At 45.7% G+C, this 18,584-nt stretch overlaps 2 protein-coding genes across 2 annotated transcripts; one reads left to right on the top strand and one right to left on the bottom strand.

Annotated features, from left to right (window-relative positions):
* Window positions 1-4,617: 4,617 nt before the first annotated feature.
* ZCCHC18 (zinc finger CCHC-type containing 18) lies at window positions 4,618-5,806 on the bottom strand (the record flags this gene model as incomplete). The annotated part of the gene is given in 2 exon segments (XM_082865472.1): window positions 4,618-4,999; window positions 5,001-5,806. Coding segments are annotated over 2 exon segments (1,188 nt in total).
* Window positions 5,807-12,853: 7,047 nt separating this feature from the next.
* On the top strand, window positions 12,854-15,562 carry SLC25A53 (solute carrier family 25 member 53; the record flags this gene model as incomplete). The annotated part of the gene is made up of 2 exons (XM_082864899.1): window positions 12,854-12,947; window positions 14,631-15,562. 2 exons carry the CDS (start codon window positions 12,854-12,856, stop codon window positions 15,560-15,562), a joined length of 1,026 nt encoding a protein of 341 aa, XP_082721025.1.
* Window positions 15,563-18,584: the final 3,022 nt, after the last annotated feature.

Here is an 18,584-nt window from a genome sequence, read left to right as displayed (position 1 = left end):
TGGTTGATGAGAATGTGACCAGGGGCTTGCAGGAAACTTACCCTGTCTGTCTGCTAGGAGCAGTGACTCAGCATTTGCTAGTTCACTGCTCAAGGTAATTTTATTAAACATGACTACCATGTATAACAAGAATTGACGTGTATATGTGTATGTGTGTGTGTTGGAGTATTTTAATGCAAATTTCAGACATCCTAACATTTCCTTTGTAAATATTTCAGTATGTATCTCCAGCACAGTGGTTCTCCAAGTGTGATGTGGTCTAGGGACCCTGAAGACACCTGACACCTGAGACGCATTCAAAGTTCTGGGAAATCCTCCTTTTTCCCACTACATATCTCCATAAGGTTGGATTTTCTTCATACACATCAACCAAAATAACCACAATCATAACACAATGATGAAGCAGATACGAGAGTCTAGCTGTCTTGTATTATGGCAGACATTACAGGGATTTTCAAAAATATAAAATATTTCTAAATTAGTTTTTGTTTTGGAAAATAGTTATTTTAATAAAATATATTGTTTATGTTAACATGTGGGTTTATTATTATTTAATGAATTACTAAATGTTTTTAGATATTTTCAGTTTTGATTTTGAATATAGTAAACATTGGTAGATCTATAACCTATATAAGCAAAAGTCTTTAGGGTCTAAAAACATAGTAGTGATCTTTTTTTTTTTTTAGTAGGATCTTTTTTTACCATGTGCATGTAATTTTATTTTAAACTGTATTATAAAAAAGCTGTCAGAATTTTAAAAAGAAGCACTAGTGCACTTCCTTTGAGCACATGTTTGCAAAACTTGCCAAAAGGAAAAGGAATTTTTAAACTACTCCAGCTATGCATGAAAAGGAACTAGCACAGAATGATTCTAGTAATTAAAGTCACCAAGGCTACTTTTTGAAACTCTGGAAATCCCACAGTAGCTTTTTAAATAAACCTTTTTGTTTTTATTTATTTTTTTAAAACATTTTAATGCTACATTTTATATACTTTTATTTATTATTATTATTTCCTGGCCACGAGGCATGTGGGATCTTAGTTCCCTGACCAAGGATTGAACCCACGCCCCCTGCATTGGAAGCCTGGAGTCTTAACCACTGGACCACCAGCGAAGTCCCCCTTTTTGTTTTCAAATAATTATGGCCTCACAGGAAGTTGCAGAAGCAGTGCTGAGAGGCTCAAGTGCCTGTCACCAAGCTTCCCCCAATGACAGTATCTTATGTAATTACCATAAAATATCAAGTCCAGGAAATTGATATTGGTACAGTATTGTTAACTGGACTACAGACCATATTCAGTTGTCATCACTTTTTACACGCATTCATTTTCATGAGTGCATGTAGCTCTATACAGTTTTACCCCATGTATAGATTTGTGTAACAACCACCACAGTCAAGATATAAAACTGTTCAGGGCTTCCCTGGTGGCGCAGTGGTTGAGAGTCCGCCTGCAGATGCAGGGGGCACGGCTTCGTGTCCCGGTCCGGGAGGATCCCACATGCCGCGGAGCGGCTGGGCCCGTGAGCCATGGCCGCTGAGCTTGCGCGTCCGAAGCCTGTGCTCCACGACGGGAGAGGCCACAACAGTGAGAGGCCCGCGTACCGGGGGAAAAAAAAAAAAAAAAAAAAAGATCTTAGGGGGGAGCTGTGAGACAGGTGTCATGGAAACCAAGGAAAGATAGTATCTAGAAGGAGGGAGATAATGCAAAAGAAGGTCATTCAACGGCTAGTTTCTCCTGACAAAAGACTCATTTCATCTCTTAGCAGTCTAATGAGACTGAAGGGAAAAAGGAAGGGAGAAAACCCATAATCTTAAATGAAGGCTATCAGACACAATTATTTAAAAGCTTTTTTTGGCTATAGCCCTCAGACTGATCTGAATGCCCAGGTCTCCCATCTCTTCCAAATAGGGAAAATACATACTTCCCAAATAAGGAAAAGCCAATGTCACACCAAGTGAAATAAAATATCGGGTATGCATCATTTTGGTGAAATAAAAATTTAGACATCTTCAAGTTTATATGACATAGAGAAGGACTAGGGGCGGGAAGAAAAAGGAATGAATTAGAGGATTTCAAAGCAGAGGTCTATACTGAACCCCCGAGCTAACTCCAGTGAAAAGGAAGGCCCTGGTAGGTGTAGCATTTATTTATTTTTCTTTTTACTCTACCTGGTCCCAGAAAGAAATTATGACAGCATAAACTTTATTTGGGTAAATCATTCAACAAGTGTTTATAGGGTAAAATTGAGAAAAGGTGAGCAGAAAGAGTAATATTTTAATCTAGGATAAATGAGTGGGCAGATTCCCTCCAAGGGTAGATTTAGAGAAGGTTACAAAGGAGGCTACAAACCTGCAAGAGTCAGAGAATGTTGGGCGCCCCTGTGGCTTTGGGGGCCTGACTGGAGCTACCTCCTGCCCAGGCAGGCGGGAGGGGTCCCCTTTGGCTCCAGAGAGATGGAGGTGGCTGCCAGGGGCCCAGAAGTGCCCCAGAGGGATGCAAGGAGTGGGCCTCTTGAGCCTTTGCTCCTGGCCAGTTCTCAGCTAAAGGGTCCAAGGCAGAGGAACTCTCCCAGCCTCCTTCTGGCCATGAGGGTTAAGGAGCTGAGGCTTAAGGCACACCTGGACTGCTGGGGGTGGGGGAGGGGTGGAGGCAGAGCACAGTAGACTGTGCTCCACCCCCTCCACCTAGAGAGACTGTGGCTGAGGTGGATTGTAAGGTCAGTTGTGGAGTCATGGACAGAGCAGGAGGAAGAACCAGGGAGGAGCTTAAGGGGGGCGATTCTGGAAGGAGAAGCGCTTCAAGGCAGGTTCTGAGTGCGGCAGCCCAGGGAAGCCTGCAGTGGGCTTCTTGCAGTGCCTGGCTCCTAGCCCTCCCTCAGTGCCTCAGCCTGGGGGACCCCCCCCTTTGTTTCTATTGAAGAGGCTAGCGTAATTAGAGCCTCAACACCCCTCTCCTCTTGGGACCACACAGCCCAGGGTTCTGTGTGAAACTTCTGGGTCTGCAGTTCCTACCAGGCTTCCTGTCGATCTAGATGTGAGTCCCAACCATCATGCCCTGTCCTCCTCTCCCCGCCTCCCCTACCCACACAGCTTCCTGTTCCTCTCTTCCACACACCATCCCCCGCACAGCACACCCTGTCCTCTCACCCCTAGTTCCTTCCTAACAAACTCCCTCAGGTCTGCATTAATTTCACTCCACACCCTGACTTAAATGAAATCATCCCCCTACCAACTTGTCCTGTTCACAAGGATAGGAACTAATGATATATCTACAAAGAACATGGGACCCTCAAGGACTGAGGTCATTTCAGTCATTTTTAAAAATCATCTCCAATCTGAAGCCATGAGATGGGGCAGGATCAGGTGTCCAGGAAGGTGTCTCCCCTATTAATGCCCTCAGTTCTGAAAGGCTATGTGGGCTTTCTGGCTTTCTAATTCCCCTGTTTTCACATGCCCTGGCATCCAGATTGCTTTTCATCTTTCCCTGGTGATTCCCATTTCTTAGGTCAGAGGGAGGTTAGCTGGGAGTCCTTGGGCTTCTGGTGTCCCCTAGCATGTAGCTAGGGTAAGGCTTGGGCCGTGCCAAGCCTCCTGGTACTGAACTCTCATAAGTAGCTGCTTTCTCTGTAATTGGAGAGGAGCCAGAGGGTAGTGTCAACCCAAAGGACAGTCTTGTTGTTGCTACCAGGTGGTGTCCAGAAGCAGTAGTAGCAGCAATCTAGGGAATCTGCACAGGGAAGGGAGAGCCACCCCTTTCCAAAGTGAACAGGAATGGAGCCCCTGAAATACCCATTTCTCATTTTTGCTCCCACCCCTGTCCTGTCATCAGATTTCTCAAGATGCATTAGCTAAGAAAGCATTGGGGCATTATTAACTAGTGGGTGCAAATTTGACTCTGTGATATAGGAGAAAGGTCAGTTGTGATAAGGGACTCTTTGCGAGATAGCTCCTTTCAGCTTCTCTTTTCCTCATCTTAAAGTGAGGTTGATAAACCACCACTTCACAGTATGAGCTTCCCCCATTTATAGTTTCTATATGTAGTTTTCTTATTATTTTCCTTCTGTGTTCCTAAAAGTAATATCACACATAGAGACAGTAAACTTGATGATTATATATATTAATTGACATAAAAATCCACAACATAGTTTGGTGAAAAAATACACAGAATAGAAAAGCACTTACATTTGATCACTTTTATCTATTATCTATCTTGGTACACAGGAATAGGGAAATATCGAGAAGGACATTTATCCAAGGACTGACAATGGTTATACAAGGATGGAGAGTTTCAGGTAATTTTTACTTTAGTTTTGTATTTTCATTCATTTTTTGAAGGTTTAACAATGACTTATACTCCTTTCACAAAAAGAATAAAGTCATCAAGGAAATAGACACACACACAGAATAGATCCTTAGGCAGATGGAGGGGGGAGCAGGGACAGAGGTCAGGCTGTCCTCTCCATTTTGCTGGTATTCACAACCTCTTCTTCCCCAATGAAAGTCACTTTGTGGATTAATTCATGCACCTAGAATCCTCCCCCACCCCCTCCCCTGTTTTCCCCATCACCAGTCTCTGAATACAGTTAAGGGTTCACTTAGGGCAGGGTCTAGCTCCTTATTGTGGCTCAGAGAGGTCACTGTGTTCACCAGGGACCTCTTTCGACTTCTTCTCCTCTGTATGTGTCAGATCCTGCAGGGTGATGATCACATTCTCAAACACCTGGGCCTTGTTGCTCTCATTGTCACAGGTTTCCTTTGAGTGGCCCTCCTCACCACAGTATGAAAAGCAGACTGTATATTTTCTCTTCCTGCCTCTACGTATATCTCCAGGACCATCATTCTTATATGCAGAACCACCACTGGTAGAAGGAGATTGAGCCTGAGAACTGTTTAGGGAATTGATGACCAGTATTTGAGCCTGAAGTCTGGCCCTGACTCTGAGGCCAGGGGCACCTATGGATATAAGTGGAGGGTTCTGAGACTCCACCAGGATCACGGGTATCATCTACCTCTATCACGTCGCAATCAGCAGTGCTGATGCCTATTGGCTGGGAGCCCTGAAATGCCACAGGGCTTGCTGCCCTCTCCATGATTAGCTCAGATCTTTTGGGCCGCTTCCGTTTCATAAAAGTGTCATCCCAATCCTCTTCCTCCCTTATCATCTTGATTAACTCCAGGAAATTGGGAAGCCGCTCCAGATCATTTGCATACATCCTGAGAAGATGCTTCAGCCTGAAGTGCAGGTCCCCATTCAACTCAGCCCCTAAAAGGAGCTGATGCAGGCGAGTCTGGTTTGTATCTTTCTCAGCTATGATCCCTGCCTGAATAGCATTCTGGAGCTGCATCTCTAAACGGACCACATAAAGGGAGGTTTTCTCCCCTTGTGCCTGCAAAGTGTTAAAAAATTTACCATGGGCAGTGACACTGCTTTCAGAATCGTCAAACACCAATTTCATGGTGCGCAAGAAATCTGCCACACTTAGGTTGGGGTTGGCCGCCTGCAGCAAACACATGACCTCCCGCGCGGGGCCCCTAAGGGTTTTCATCAAGCGCTTGAGTTTTTCCTCCTCAGACATATTCCAATCTGGCAGGGCCCCATTGACTTGGATCAGCCAGTTTTCAAAGGTTTCTTCCCCTTGGGCTGGCACCACCCTCCCCGAGAACAACTTCATGGTTCTTTCTGCCATATTGACCCTTAAAGGACCAAGACTCCTCCCTAGGGACTTCAATATGGAATGGGCCCAAGGTGGCAAGGGTGTGTTCTGCCGCCGGCTATTACCCACACGTGCAATGATGCTAGCCATGATGGACGATGATCGTCTATCTGAATATAACAAAATGCTCAGGCTTTTTAGAAAAGCCTAATCTGCAGGAGAAATCCCCAAAGCAAAGTTCCTGGGCTCTGCCTTCCTTCTATCTCAGTAGGAACTGTAAAGAAAAGGGGGTGGGAAAGGTCAGTAAGGTAGTAGACTGCAGGAAAGCAGTCTGCGGTCGCTTTCTTTACCTTCCTGAACGCCCTGAGGTACATTTTCCATTTGTCCACTGCCTGGAAAATATCCTGCAGGAAACCGGCAATTACAACCTTCAGGAGCTAATGGGTGTCCCCATGCTAGCAGGGTGCTTTTCAGAGCTACAACCATCCCCTCCTGCCAGGCCTCCACGTGGGAGAGCAACTGTTGCTTAGAATTCTAGGTGAAATAGTCAGTGTGTGGAGCCGATATTGGGCTCTCAAAATAGAGTGCAATGGTCTAAGTCTCACAGATTTGTGGTAGCAAGTAAGATCTCCATTAAATTCATGGTCTCACGTCTCAACCACATCCCCTTCTCAAAGTTTGCCCTGTTATTTCTCAAGATTCTTATATGAGCTCAGAAACAAGTGCGCGCCTTCATTTCACGTTCAGTCTCTGCAACAGGTGCCTCCGTGAGAAAGCTCGATTCCGAGGTAGGTCTACCTCTGTCCATATGAGGTTGCAGATCCCAGTCCTCAGGACCATCACGGAGGGCAGGGCAGGGCAGGGAAGAAGCAGTCTCACCCCTCATCCTGCTCCCTCGACCCCTCCTCCGCTGTAGCCAGACGGAAAATTCCCTCTCCCACCTTGTGAATACAAGCCAAAGCGACTTCCCCACACCCCACTCCGGGAAATCGTTGGCCTACCAGCTCCGCAATCAGCCGCACAGAATTCAAGTTCGGATTCGGCTTTGATGGCCTGCCGATGGAGGAAAGGGAATGATGGAGAAAGGGAATGGGAGTTGGACACGCACACCCACATATCCCTCACCAGGAAGGGACCAGGAGATGCAAAGAGGATTCAAGGCAGACAGCTTGCGATTCCCCCCACCCTTCCCGCCCCATTACTACCCCCTGAAAACGCCCTCCCGCCAATCCTGGCAAATCCTACCCATTCGGCAGCATCCAGTGGAACCCACCTCCTTCCTCAGCGCAGCGGGGCCGCGGCAGTGCTCCTTCCCCTGCCTCGCAGTCCCCGATTCCGCAAACGGGGAGCCGCCCAGTCCTGATGGGGCTTTACTCTCCTCTCTCCGGGCCTGGCAATCGCGCCCCTTTTCTTTACCTGTGTTGGGCTGGTGGACAGCCCATGCTCCGGCGTGGACAGCTGTGGATGCCGCCTGCCGGTCACCGTGGCCCTGCAGGGGAAAAAGATGACGCCTCCTAAGCAGCCAAGCGACCCGGAGCCGCCAGACGGAGCCGCTTCGCCCAGCTAAGGGTAGCCGAGTCGAGGCAGCGCGGTTCCCAAGGCAGCAGCGGCCGCCCCCGCCCACCCGCTGAGCCCTCCCAGCAGCCGCCGCTTCTTTTAGCCTCTGCCCATTGAGACAAAAGAGCAAGATGAGTCGGGCGGCGCGGCCAATCAACGGGGCGAGGGGGCGGCCTCCCAGCGCAGCCTCCTGCTCGAGGCCATTGCTAGCAAAAGGGGGGAGACGGCCGGCTGGGGCTGCGGCACACAGGCGCGGGAGCCGGTGCGGTGTCAAGTCCAGCTCGGACTCTCGGACTGGGCCGATTTGCATTTTACCCGTGAGTTTGCTGCTTCCCCCTCGCTTCCTTTCTCCTTCTCCCCTTACACCTCTGTGGTCCTCCGCGCTTTGAGACCGGATGCCTTCAACACGAGGTGGGACAGAAATCAAGTGAACAATAAGAGTTCCTCACCTTTGTATAGGGGGAAGGGATGAAAATCATTTACTGAGCGCTTTCTGCGTGCAAACGCGCTTGCACGGACATCTCATTTATTCGTCTCAGCAGCCTTGTGAAGGAGTAGCAGTATGCCCATTTAACAGAGAGGGGACTTAAGCATCCAGTCACTATGGTTAGGAAATGCAGAGCTACGAGCTCACACCCAAGTCGACTTGACTGATTTCAAAGGCTGCCCCTTGTAAACACTCCTCTCTACTCTCAGATTGAGGGTTAGTTGAGAAAAGCCAAACCCAAAGTGGAGATGGGAAGGCCCACTTGGAACTACTATATAGAACTGGTGAGCAAGGACTATCATCTCCATTTTGCAGATGAGGAAACAGTCATAGAAAGGTTAGGCGTCTTGCCCGACATCATACAGCAAGTAAGTATCAGCATCCGGTTTTACACCCAAGTCTGTTCTCCAGATGCCAACGATTTGCCCCGCTTAGCTGCCTTGGCGGCATTTTTAAGCGGGTGGTCTTAAACCAGCTCAACAGCAGTCTTGGTGTGCTGGTAGTGCTGAGAGAGGGCTTGGGGAGGCAGTGGGAAGAGGGCAGTGGGGAAGAGGTAGGGAACTTTTATGGTACCTATTGTACAGAAGAGGAAACTGAGGCACTTTTCTTTCTCATTTTTACACTACAACAAGCTGCCTGCTTTTTCTTTAAGTAAAAAGTTATTTTTACATCTTATGACCCCCAAAGGAGATAAGACTCAGAGAGGTGAAATGACTAGCCTGAAATTACAAGGTGAAACCAAAGCTTGTATCCCATCTCCCTGACACCAGAATCCATGCTGTTAACCAAAGTATGGGTACAAGGCTGGCTGCCTCAGAATCATTTTGAAAAGCTTGTTAGAAATGTAGATTCCTAAGCTCTACCTCTGGGGGATTTGGATTTACTAGGACTAGGGCTGGGGAGGATGATTTATATTTTTAACCAGTGCTGTAGTTAATTCTGAGGTGTAGAGAGGTTTGTGAACAACTGCTGGAGACACCACGTTATGCTGGTGGTAATAAGTAAATGGGGCTGTGGCCAATGTATCTGTCTATACCATATCTGTCGTGAAATGTAACTCCAGAGCAGAGTTTCCTATCTAGGGTCCTTCCTGAAATTGTTTGCAAAGAGTAGAAGTTGGACTCTGTATATTCTTCTGAGTCTTAGCTTTGTAGATTTTCAAATGAGTCTGTGGCCCAGAAATGGTTAAGGACCACTCCCCTACAATCTTTCTTCCTAACATTTTCTCTCTCAACTTGTACTTGAGGAGGAAGTGTGAGAAATGAAACACAATTTGACCTAACCCCCGAACTACAGCTCTCTGCCGCTGATAATAGCTCTTTCATTTCTTGGCTTGAGGACACGTTGCTAGGTTGCCCTTCTGTGAGCTCTTGAGAGGACCTCTCCTTTGCTGGATTTGGCATCACTGGCCGCAGAGAAGGAGCAACTCCATGGAAACGGCATGCAGGGCTGTCCAGAGTGAATGGGCTGTGAAATCAGTGGCAGAGAAATCTGTACCATTTTCCATGATTTCTGGTTCTTGAAGAGCAGGTCTTACTTCCCTTAGGTAGATTGTGGTTAGGAGGCCCCTTTCAGGGCTTGTTCTTGACTCCTGATGCATTGAAGCAAGTGAACAATCTGATACCCTTCGACTGCTGTTGGGTTGTCTTCAACGTGCATACTTCACCTTCTCCTTTCTGCTTTCTTATTGACTACCTCAATACCTAGAGTTCCTTGGAGTAAACAATGAACATTTGGAGATGAAGCACCTTCCATCTGAGGACTGTGGGCTTGTTCGTGGATGGAAGAGTGTGGGGAGTTGGAGGGTGGAGGGTGTAGGAAGTAAAGAGAAGACTCGCTTCACACAATCAGGGGTGATGCTAGCAGCAGCTCTAGGGTTTCCTTCAGACTCTTGCTTCTGCTCCCCAATATCATGACATCTGACCCTGGGTCTCTTGCAGATTCTTATTCTGTGTTTAAATTGGCTTCATCGCCAAAGTAGGTGATCTGCAGTTGGACCTGGTGGGTGTGGGATCAAATAGGACAAAGAATAGATCTTATAGCTCTGACAAAAAATAGTGGAAGGAAACAGATTGTGTACAGGTGCCTGGATTGGGCCATTAGAACAAAGTGAGGGTCTCTTCCTGCAAGACTGGGAGGAGGATTTGCTAAGCTAGCTCCTATTAGATATAGGGCATCCCTGATCTCTGGCCTCGTGTGTGGGAGTGTGTTCCAATTCATGGCTCTAATGAGACCACATTTTCCAATTTCAACAAAGAAACCTAAAAAGCCTGAAGGTTAGAGAGGTAAAGCTATTAGTTGAAGCAACAATAGCTGCCCTTGGCTGCCTGGCTCCTCTGTGCCAGGAACTTTCCATCTGTTATCTTATTTAAGTTTCTCAGCAACACTGTTGAGACAGGCATTGTTATCCCATTTTGCAAAGCCCATGAAGGACTCTTCTCTGTTGTCTTACAAACAAGAAATGAAAAAAAAAATCTTCCTTCATTTTATTTTTTATCAATATTTTTTAATTGAAGTATAGTTGATTTACCATGTTGTGTTAATTTCTGCTGTACAGCAAAGTAATTCAGTTATACATATATATACATTCTTTTCTATATATTCTTTTCCATGATGGTTTATCATAGGATATTGAATATAGTTCTCTGTGCTGTACAGTAGCACCTTGTTGTGTATCCATTCTATATATAAAAGCTCACATCTGCTCACCCCAACCTCCCACGCCATCCCTCTCCCAATCCCCACCCCCTTGACAACCACCAATCTGTTCTCTATGTCCGTGATTCTGTTTCAGTTTCACAGATAAGTTCATTTCAAACAAACAATTCAAAATGTACTCTGCAGATGACCCAGTGCATTAGACTGATTCCAGCCTTTAAAACAATGTTGTTGTAATCTTACTTATATTACTGGGATCTCATTTTTTTTTTTTTTTTTTTTTTTTTTTTTTTTTTTTGCGGTACGCGGGCCTCTCACTGTTGTGGCCTCTCCTGTTGCGGAGGCTCCGGACGCGCAGGCTCAGCGGCCATGGCTCACGGGCCCAGCCGCTCCGCAGCATGTGGGATCTTCCCGGACTGGGGCACGAACCCTTGTCCCCTGCATTGGCAGGTGGACTCTCAACCACTGTGCCACCGGGGAAACCCTGGGATCTCATTTTTTAAAATCAAGCCACTAATATAATTTATGGACCAACTTGTATACCGGGTAATGCACTAAGCATTTTATATACTTCATAACATGAAACCTTCATGACAATCATTTTACAGATAAGGATACTGAGGCTCAGAGAGTAGAAGAGATTTAGCAAGGGTCATAAAGCTAGGAAGTGGCACAGTGAAATTCAAACCCGGGGCTGTCTGACTCCAGAGGCTGTATCTTTATGCTATAATACACTGCAGTGGGGAAAACAAGGCCCTCATTTTACATCAGCTTGTCTCTGTCACCCACAGATCTCTCTTCTTCCCACAGCCTGTATCCAGAGCCAGGTACCACTCATGTTTTAGGCATCTGTGCCTTAGGCCTCTTCCTCAGCCTAGAACTCCTGCTGTCACTCCTCCACCTAACGAGTGCCTGCTCAGTGGTTAAGGATCAAGTCAGCTGCCCCTCCTCAGAGAAATTTTTGGCTGCTCCCTATCCTAGGTGAAATAAATTGCTCTTACGTTTTGCTCTGACCTTGATTAGTGTACGCTTTATTTTACCTCCCAGTATAGTTTAGCTCATGGTTGACCTGTCTCCCCCACTAGATTCCCAAGCCCTCGAGGGCAGGTACCAAGTCCTGTTCACCTCTGGCTCCACAGTGACTTACCTACAGTGATTTCATAGATGATCAATATGTGTTTGTGAGCTGGCCAAAGGAATGGCTGAAGGATGCCGGAATGAACAGAGAAATGTAGGGCTGGATCTTGGCGCAGTCATGCAAGCTGTGCATCTGGGCTAGACTGGCCAGGGGAGTCTAGAATCCCCTTGGCTCACTTTACTAGGCTGTAAACATAGGAGACACATCATGGGGTCCAGGGGGTAACTGCTGTAGGCTGACTCCAGACTCATTCTGTGGCCTCTATTTAGAAATTCTTGTTTAAGGGGCCAGGCTGTCCTGGATTGTTTATATAACACCTTTGCATTCACAGAAGAAAGGTCTTCCTTGCCTCTCATGTGAACACAAGATACCACTTCATCTTGTTCTGAGTATCCTGCAGGAGTGTCTGCAGCATCCTCACAGACGATGAGGTCGGGAAGCATCTTTTGTAAAAAAATATTGTTTACTGAGGCCACCATGCCATGGATGGTCAACCACTTTATCTCATTTTATTTTGTTGATCTTTGCAACAACCTTTTGAGGGAGGTCTGTTGTCCTTAGTTTGTAGCTGAAGAAACTGAGACTGAGGAAGTGTCTTGCCTAAGGTCACACAACTAAACAAGTGGTGGAGGGAGAATTCAGGCTTAGGTCTGTCTGCCCCCAAAGGCTGGCATTTTAATGGAAAAACACATGGGAGTAAAGTAGACTCCCCCTCCCCCATAAAACAGGAAGAATTAGATTTATAAAATGATGACAGATATTTAAGGTAAATTGTTTCTAAATTATTGTTCAGCTTTAATCCCTGAAAATGACTGGCAAAAATGGCAGAAGGAACCAGTGATGGAAAAAGCACAATTCCTCTATCAAATACTGGCCTGAATTCCCCCACATCAGCCGCCTGCCACATGCACAGTATGAGGATGCCTAGAGAGCATTCCTCCCTGTCCTGTCTGCTGATTTTACACTCCAAGATGCATTACACTCCAAGATGTCAATATATTTCTAAAGGTCACACAAGAAGTTGATAAGAGAACTGGCACTGAGAATTCTGGTCTGCCAAATTCTAGCCCAGTTTTCTTTCTGCTAAGTCAGCTCTCCCTATACAGTCAATCAACACATGTTTACAGGTTACTCAGGAAAATGTGGGGAGGAAGTGGAACATTACTGCACTCTGAGATAGAAGAGGGGACAAACGTTTCCCTCACCACCTGACCTTACGTAGGTGCAGGTAAAACTTGGGGAAGAAATCCTTGGTAGGAATGCTGGGTAATATCAGGCGCCCCTGTGGCTTTGAGGGCCTGACTGGAGCTACCTCCTGCTCAGGCGTGCGGGAGGGGTCCCGTTTGGCTCCAGAGAGATGGAGGTGGCTGCCAGGGGCCCAGAAGTGCCCCAGAGGGATGCAAGGAGTGGGCCTCTTGAGCCTTTGCTCCTGGCCAGTTCTCAGCTAAAGGGTCCAAGGCAGAGGAACTCTCCCAGCCAGGAGCTGAGGCTTAAGGCACACCTGGACTGCTGGGGGTGGGGGAGGGGTGGAGGCAGAGCACAGGAGACTGTGCTCCACCCCCTCCACCTAGAGAGACTGTGGCTGAGGTGGATTGTAAGGTCAGTTGTGGAGTCATGGACAGAGCAGGAGGAAGAACCAGGGAGGAGCTTAAGGGGGGCGATTCTGGAAGGAGAAGCGCTTCAAGGCAGGTTCTGAGTGCGGCAACCCAGGGAAGCCTGCAGTGGGCTTCTTGCAGTGCCTGGCTCCTAGCCCTCCCTCAGTGCCTCAGCCTGGGGGACACCCCCTTTGTTTCTATTGAAGAGGCTAGCGTAATTAGAGCCTCAACACCCCTCTCCTCTTGGGACCACACAGCCCAGGGTTCTGTGTGAAACTTTTGGGTCTGCAGTTCCTACCAGGCTTCCTGTCGATCTAGATGTGAGTCCCCTGCCCGACCATCATGCCTGTCCCCCACTCCCCGCCTCCCCTACCCACACAGCTTCCTGTTCCTCTCCTCCACACGCCATCCCCCGCACAGCACACCCGGTCCTCTCACCCCTAGTTCCTTCCTGACAAACTCCCTCAGGTTCTCAGATCTGCACTGAACATTCATTTCTTCTTGATCCCAAATTTCCTTCATGGACCCTGGCTCCCCAGTTACCTTTCATACAACTCCATCTGCTCCCAGACCATTCTAGGGTAGGAGCAGTATTCTGGAATCCTTGAATGGCCTCTTCCATCTAGTATAGTGGTTCTGAACCAGGGGCAATTTTACCTCCTCCCTACCCACCGGGGACATATGGCAATGTTTTCAGATATTTTTGTCTGTCAGAGCTGGGCAGGTCACAACTTGTGCTACTGGCATCCAGTGAGTAGAGACCAGGATGCTGATAAACATTGCACGATGCACAGGGCAGGCACCTACGACAAAGAATTATCTCGCCCCAAATGTCAGTAGCATGTACGCTGAGAACCCCTGCACTGTTATATAGCTACAGATCTACAAGGTTAAGCTTGGAAACTGTCAGGTACGGAGCCTTTTCATGCTAAACTTCCAGGAACAGCTAATCTTTCTGTTCCTCAACTGGGAGAGGGGGGCGGGGTGTTGCCATGAAACAGCTACCACATTGTCAGGAATCTGCAGAAAGAGAGGCAAGGAGATTCCCCGCTCCCTAAATTTACTACCAACTTTTAGAGAAAGTACTGGACTACAACTTTTGAATGCCTTTCTGTCTCTACAAGATAGTGCCACTTTTTGGAAAGAGAATAACAACTTATTATTTTAACAGTTTATCAAATGCAAGATTTCATGTGGTGAATGCAGTAACGTTTCGGAGCCCTCCTTTCCCAATTTTATTTTCTTCAACCTTCAACCTTCTTTGAATATGAGAGTATTTGCTGGATCAGAAAAACACTGTAGAGGTGTCTCTGTTCAGCAAAACTCACTGCCTTTGTTTTAATTTAAAGTGGATGAATTCTTTCTTAAGAATGCCCTTGTTTCTCAGAAACTGGCCCCCCAAGTTGCTTGTTCCCTTAGAGCTGAGTTTCTTGGAACTCTGTTTCTAACTAAGCAATGAAAATGCTCACTAACAGATTTCATTGGTCAGTCTAACCTCTTTTTTTTCCACTCTTGCCAGTCTCTTCCCTCTGCACCCAGTTATCTTCAGCATGGGGGAACAGAACCACTCTCCTGGGAAGGAGCTTCAGCGCTGGACACGAACAGAGTCTCCGGGAAAGAGAAGCTGGCACTCCCAGGCCTATGCCCTTGGGGCCGTTTCCAACTTTATGTCTACTTTTCTGACCTTTCCTATCTATAAGGTTGTGTTCCGGCAACAGATCCATGCTGTGGCGGTGTCAGAGGCTGTGCGGCAGCTTTGGCATGAAGGCCCTCAATATTTCTACCGGGGAATCTACCCGCCTCTTCTCTCCAAGACGTTGCAAGGGACTCTGCTGTTTGGGACTTATGATAGCCTGCTGTATTGTCTCTCCCCTGTTGGGCCACACTCCCTGGGACACCGCTGGGCTGCAGGGCTCATGTCTGGTGTAGTGGAGGCTGTGGCACTCAGCCCCTTTGAAAGGGTGCAAAATGTGCTCCAGGATGGTCGCAAGCAAGCTCGCTTTCCCAGCACCTTCAGCATTCTCAAGGAATTCCACTCTTATGGGCTTTGGGGGCGGCTGTCGCTGGGTTACTATCGCGGTTTCTGGCCTGTCCTTCTCAGAAACAGCCTGGGGAGTGCTCTGTATTTCTCCTTCAAGGATCCCATTCAGGATAGCTTGGCAGAGCAAGGCCTGCCCCATTGGGTTCCTGCCTTGGTGTCTGGGAGTGTCAATGGAACAATCACCTGCCTAGTTCTGTATCCTCTGATTGTGCTAGTTGCCAATATGCAGTCCCATATTGGCTGGCAGAGCATGCCAAGCCTGTGGGCCTCTGCCCAGGACGTATGGGACACTCGGGGCCGAAAGGTGTTCCTGATCTACCGTGGAGGTTCCCTGGTCATCCTAAGGTCCAGCGTGACATGGGGCATCACTACTGCTATCCATGACTTCCTCCAGAGGAGGTATCGTTCCAGGAAAGAGCTGAAAGACTGACTAGCTGCAGGCAGTGTGGCCATGGCAACTTGTTATTCTAAGCTTTCCTGGGTTGGTTTAAATAGCTTACTTCTTTAGCTTGGTCACCTAATACAACTATTCTTTAGCATCTTTCAACTGTCATTGCACTCGAGAAGTTCCCAACTACCAGCCTATTGGGCAAAGACAAAGCCAACAGTGTTCCTTGGTTAGCAAAAGAAATTCACCCCGGTCTATCCACAGCTTCAACAGGCTCAGACCCAGGAAGCCTTTAAGTAACTGGTAACCCACATGAAATGTCATTCCTTTAAGGAATTCACAGACTCTAAAAGATATGAATAAGAGGAAACTCTAAAAGGTGACCTTAATTAGGCACTGTGAGTTCTGGGACCCCTCCAGTTGTCCTCTGAACCAAACTGAGTGGAGGACCAGGAATTCCAATTTCAGAGAACTAAGCTTGACTCTTAGGATGGGGATTCCATAGACTTTCTCAGATGGCTACATTTTCATGACATTGTTCACTACTCCTGCCACCACCACTCTCACTTCTCAAGGCTATGGGTACTAGTTTCAGGGTAGCAGTTATGGCTGGAAATCCTGAGTTAGACTTGCCTCAACTGATCATGTGCCACAAGAACTGAGGGCAGTGGGAAGAAGTGTGGTCCCTGGATGGATGGGAAGAATAGTCTTTGAGGGAATAGGTTTAGTTGCATGCAGAATAGATAATTCTACTATAGGTTGATTGGTGTTAAATGCTGGGACATTTTTGATAGCAAGGCAATAACATTGCCTAGAAACCACTTGAGGTTCCCTAAGAAATCTGGAACTGGAATGACTATATCTCTTCATAAATAATTGCGTATTTTATTGCTGTGGATAAATATAGTTACTGTGACATAAGTTAAAGATCTGAAATTATAGCCTGTCATTCAGAGCCATTCAAAATATGGTCCTCATAAAACTTGTAGCATTTTATCACACCATTCCCACTTACATAGATCCTATATCCTAGCCAAACTGGACTATTGTTCCCTCCCCAAACATGCCACTAGCTTTCCCATGGCCATGCTTTGGCCCACACTATTTTCTCCACCTGCAATACCCATTCTCCACATGCCAGTCTGCCAAAATCCTTCTGGTTTCTCAAAGCCCAGCTCAGATGCCACCTTCTCTAAGGAGCCTTTTCTGATTATCCCTAACTGAATGTGATTGCCCCTAACTGAATGTGACATTAGTCTCATGTGATGCCCCTCTCCAATATTCATATGTGGCACTGATGCCATTATGTCACTGATTTCATGTGGGCTGTGTTCTTGATGTTCTTCAATACCTCCTACTAGACTGTAAAACTCCTTGAAAGCAGGGATTCTTGTACACATTTTTAAATCTCCCATTGTGCTTAGGTGCTCAATAATGTTGGCTGAATTATTGAATTGATTATCAAGCTGTGATATGGTCTTTATCCTCAGGGTGCTGTCCCTTGTACATGAAGATAATGTTATTGATTCACTGTCATTAAGACCTGCCTTTGGGGTGTGGTTTTTGCTTTATTAGTGGATTTAGTTTTGTGCTAATGATAATGATGCTGCTGCAGATGATAATAGTAACAACAGTAATTAAAGATGACTTTCAACTGGGACATTTGATGAGTTTGTGTTATTGGTGACATGTTTGTTGTTGACAGCACTGTAGGATCTGAAATTCACAGAGACATTGCCTAATGGTCCGATTCATTTTAACTCTGGAATTTTGAGGATTTCCAAGATGACATATGTTGCAGTTTTTCCCTTATAGATGATCTCATGTAATGATCTCCACTTGCACCTCCTTACCAAACCAAAATTGCCATTTATAATGATCTGACTGTAGATCCTAGCTGTGGGGATTCCTCACTGAATATCAAAGAAATTAAAGACACAGCTATAAGCAATATGAGATCAGAAAGCATTTGCCAGCAAGGTCAACAGAAAATGGCTGGTCCAGAATCGCTGCAAATGAGTTCCCATGTCTGATCCCTGTGCAGACTTAGATGGGGTGGGACAGTACTCTGCTTGCAGATTCAAGTATGGGGAACACAGATTTTGTACAAGGGAAGGAAAAGTAGAAGAGCAGCTATTTCTATTTAAAGGCTAGCTTTCAGAATGAAAAAAAGTATTTACAAAAATCATTACTTAGCTAATGGCTTTGGTTTTTAAGCTGAAAAGAAGGGGATAAACTCTCATACTCCCCCACTTTTCTTATTCAAGAGATGCATTTATTTCCAAGTACACTGTCCATTTCCACTTATGTCACTGTGTCAGTCCATGTGTCAGTTCTTCATTTAAAATTCTTATTTAGAAATAATTTTGAACTTCTAGAAAAGTTGCCAGCATAAGTAGAGTTTAAAGAATACCCATAAACCATTTGCTTTATTATTTGAGAACTCATTCTCTGTCTACACACACGGTAGTTTTTCCTGAACTATCTGAGTTGCAATTTTTAATATTTCTAGATTCAGTATTTGTAGATTCAAATTCTTTTAAAAAGACTAAGAGCTTTATCTCTATGACACTGGCACAGTTATTACAGAATATTAGAAAATGAAAACTCATGGCATATTTTAAAGCTACATTAGTGATAATTGTTTAAATTTACTATATTTGCCTTTTTAAATACTTTACATTGTGTGTTAATACTTGAAGCTATGCAATTATAAACATGAATTTACAACTAAATCATGTTATAATTGAAATAGTTTAGTTTTACAGATTGATTCATATAAAAACCTAGGTAAAATTCTAAAATTATATAGACCAATCAACTTTCCCCATTTAAATCTTCTAAGTAAAATTTAAGAGTGTAATGGTTTTCTAGTAATTTTAAATATCAATATTTAGTTTGTGGTGTTAATATTATATTTTCTGACATTTAAAAAATGGCCTTTGGACTTGAGATCAATAAAATAAAGAGGTAATAAAAACCTACGTCTGTTTAAAACTTATAAAATATAGAAGTTGACACTAAAGCTACTTGGTACAGAAAGTTGAAAGAAAAAGAATAAAAA

The sequence above is a fragment of the Leucopleurus acutus genome (assembly GCF_964270905.1).
Source record: "Leucopleurus acutus genome assembly, chromosome: X".
NCBI classification, from domain to species: Eukaryota; Metazoa; Chordata; class Mammalia; order Artiodactyla; family Delphinidae; genus Leucopleurus; species Leucopleurus acutus.
This window is presented reverse-complemented; position numbering and strand designations above follow the sequence as displayed.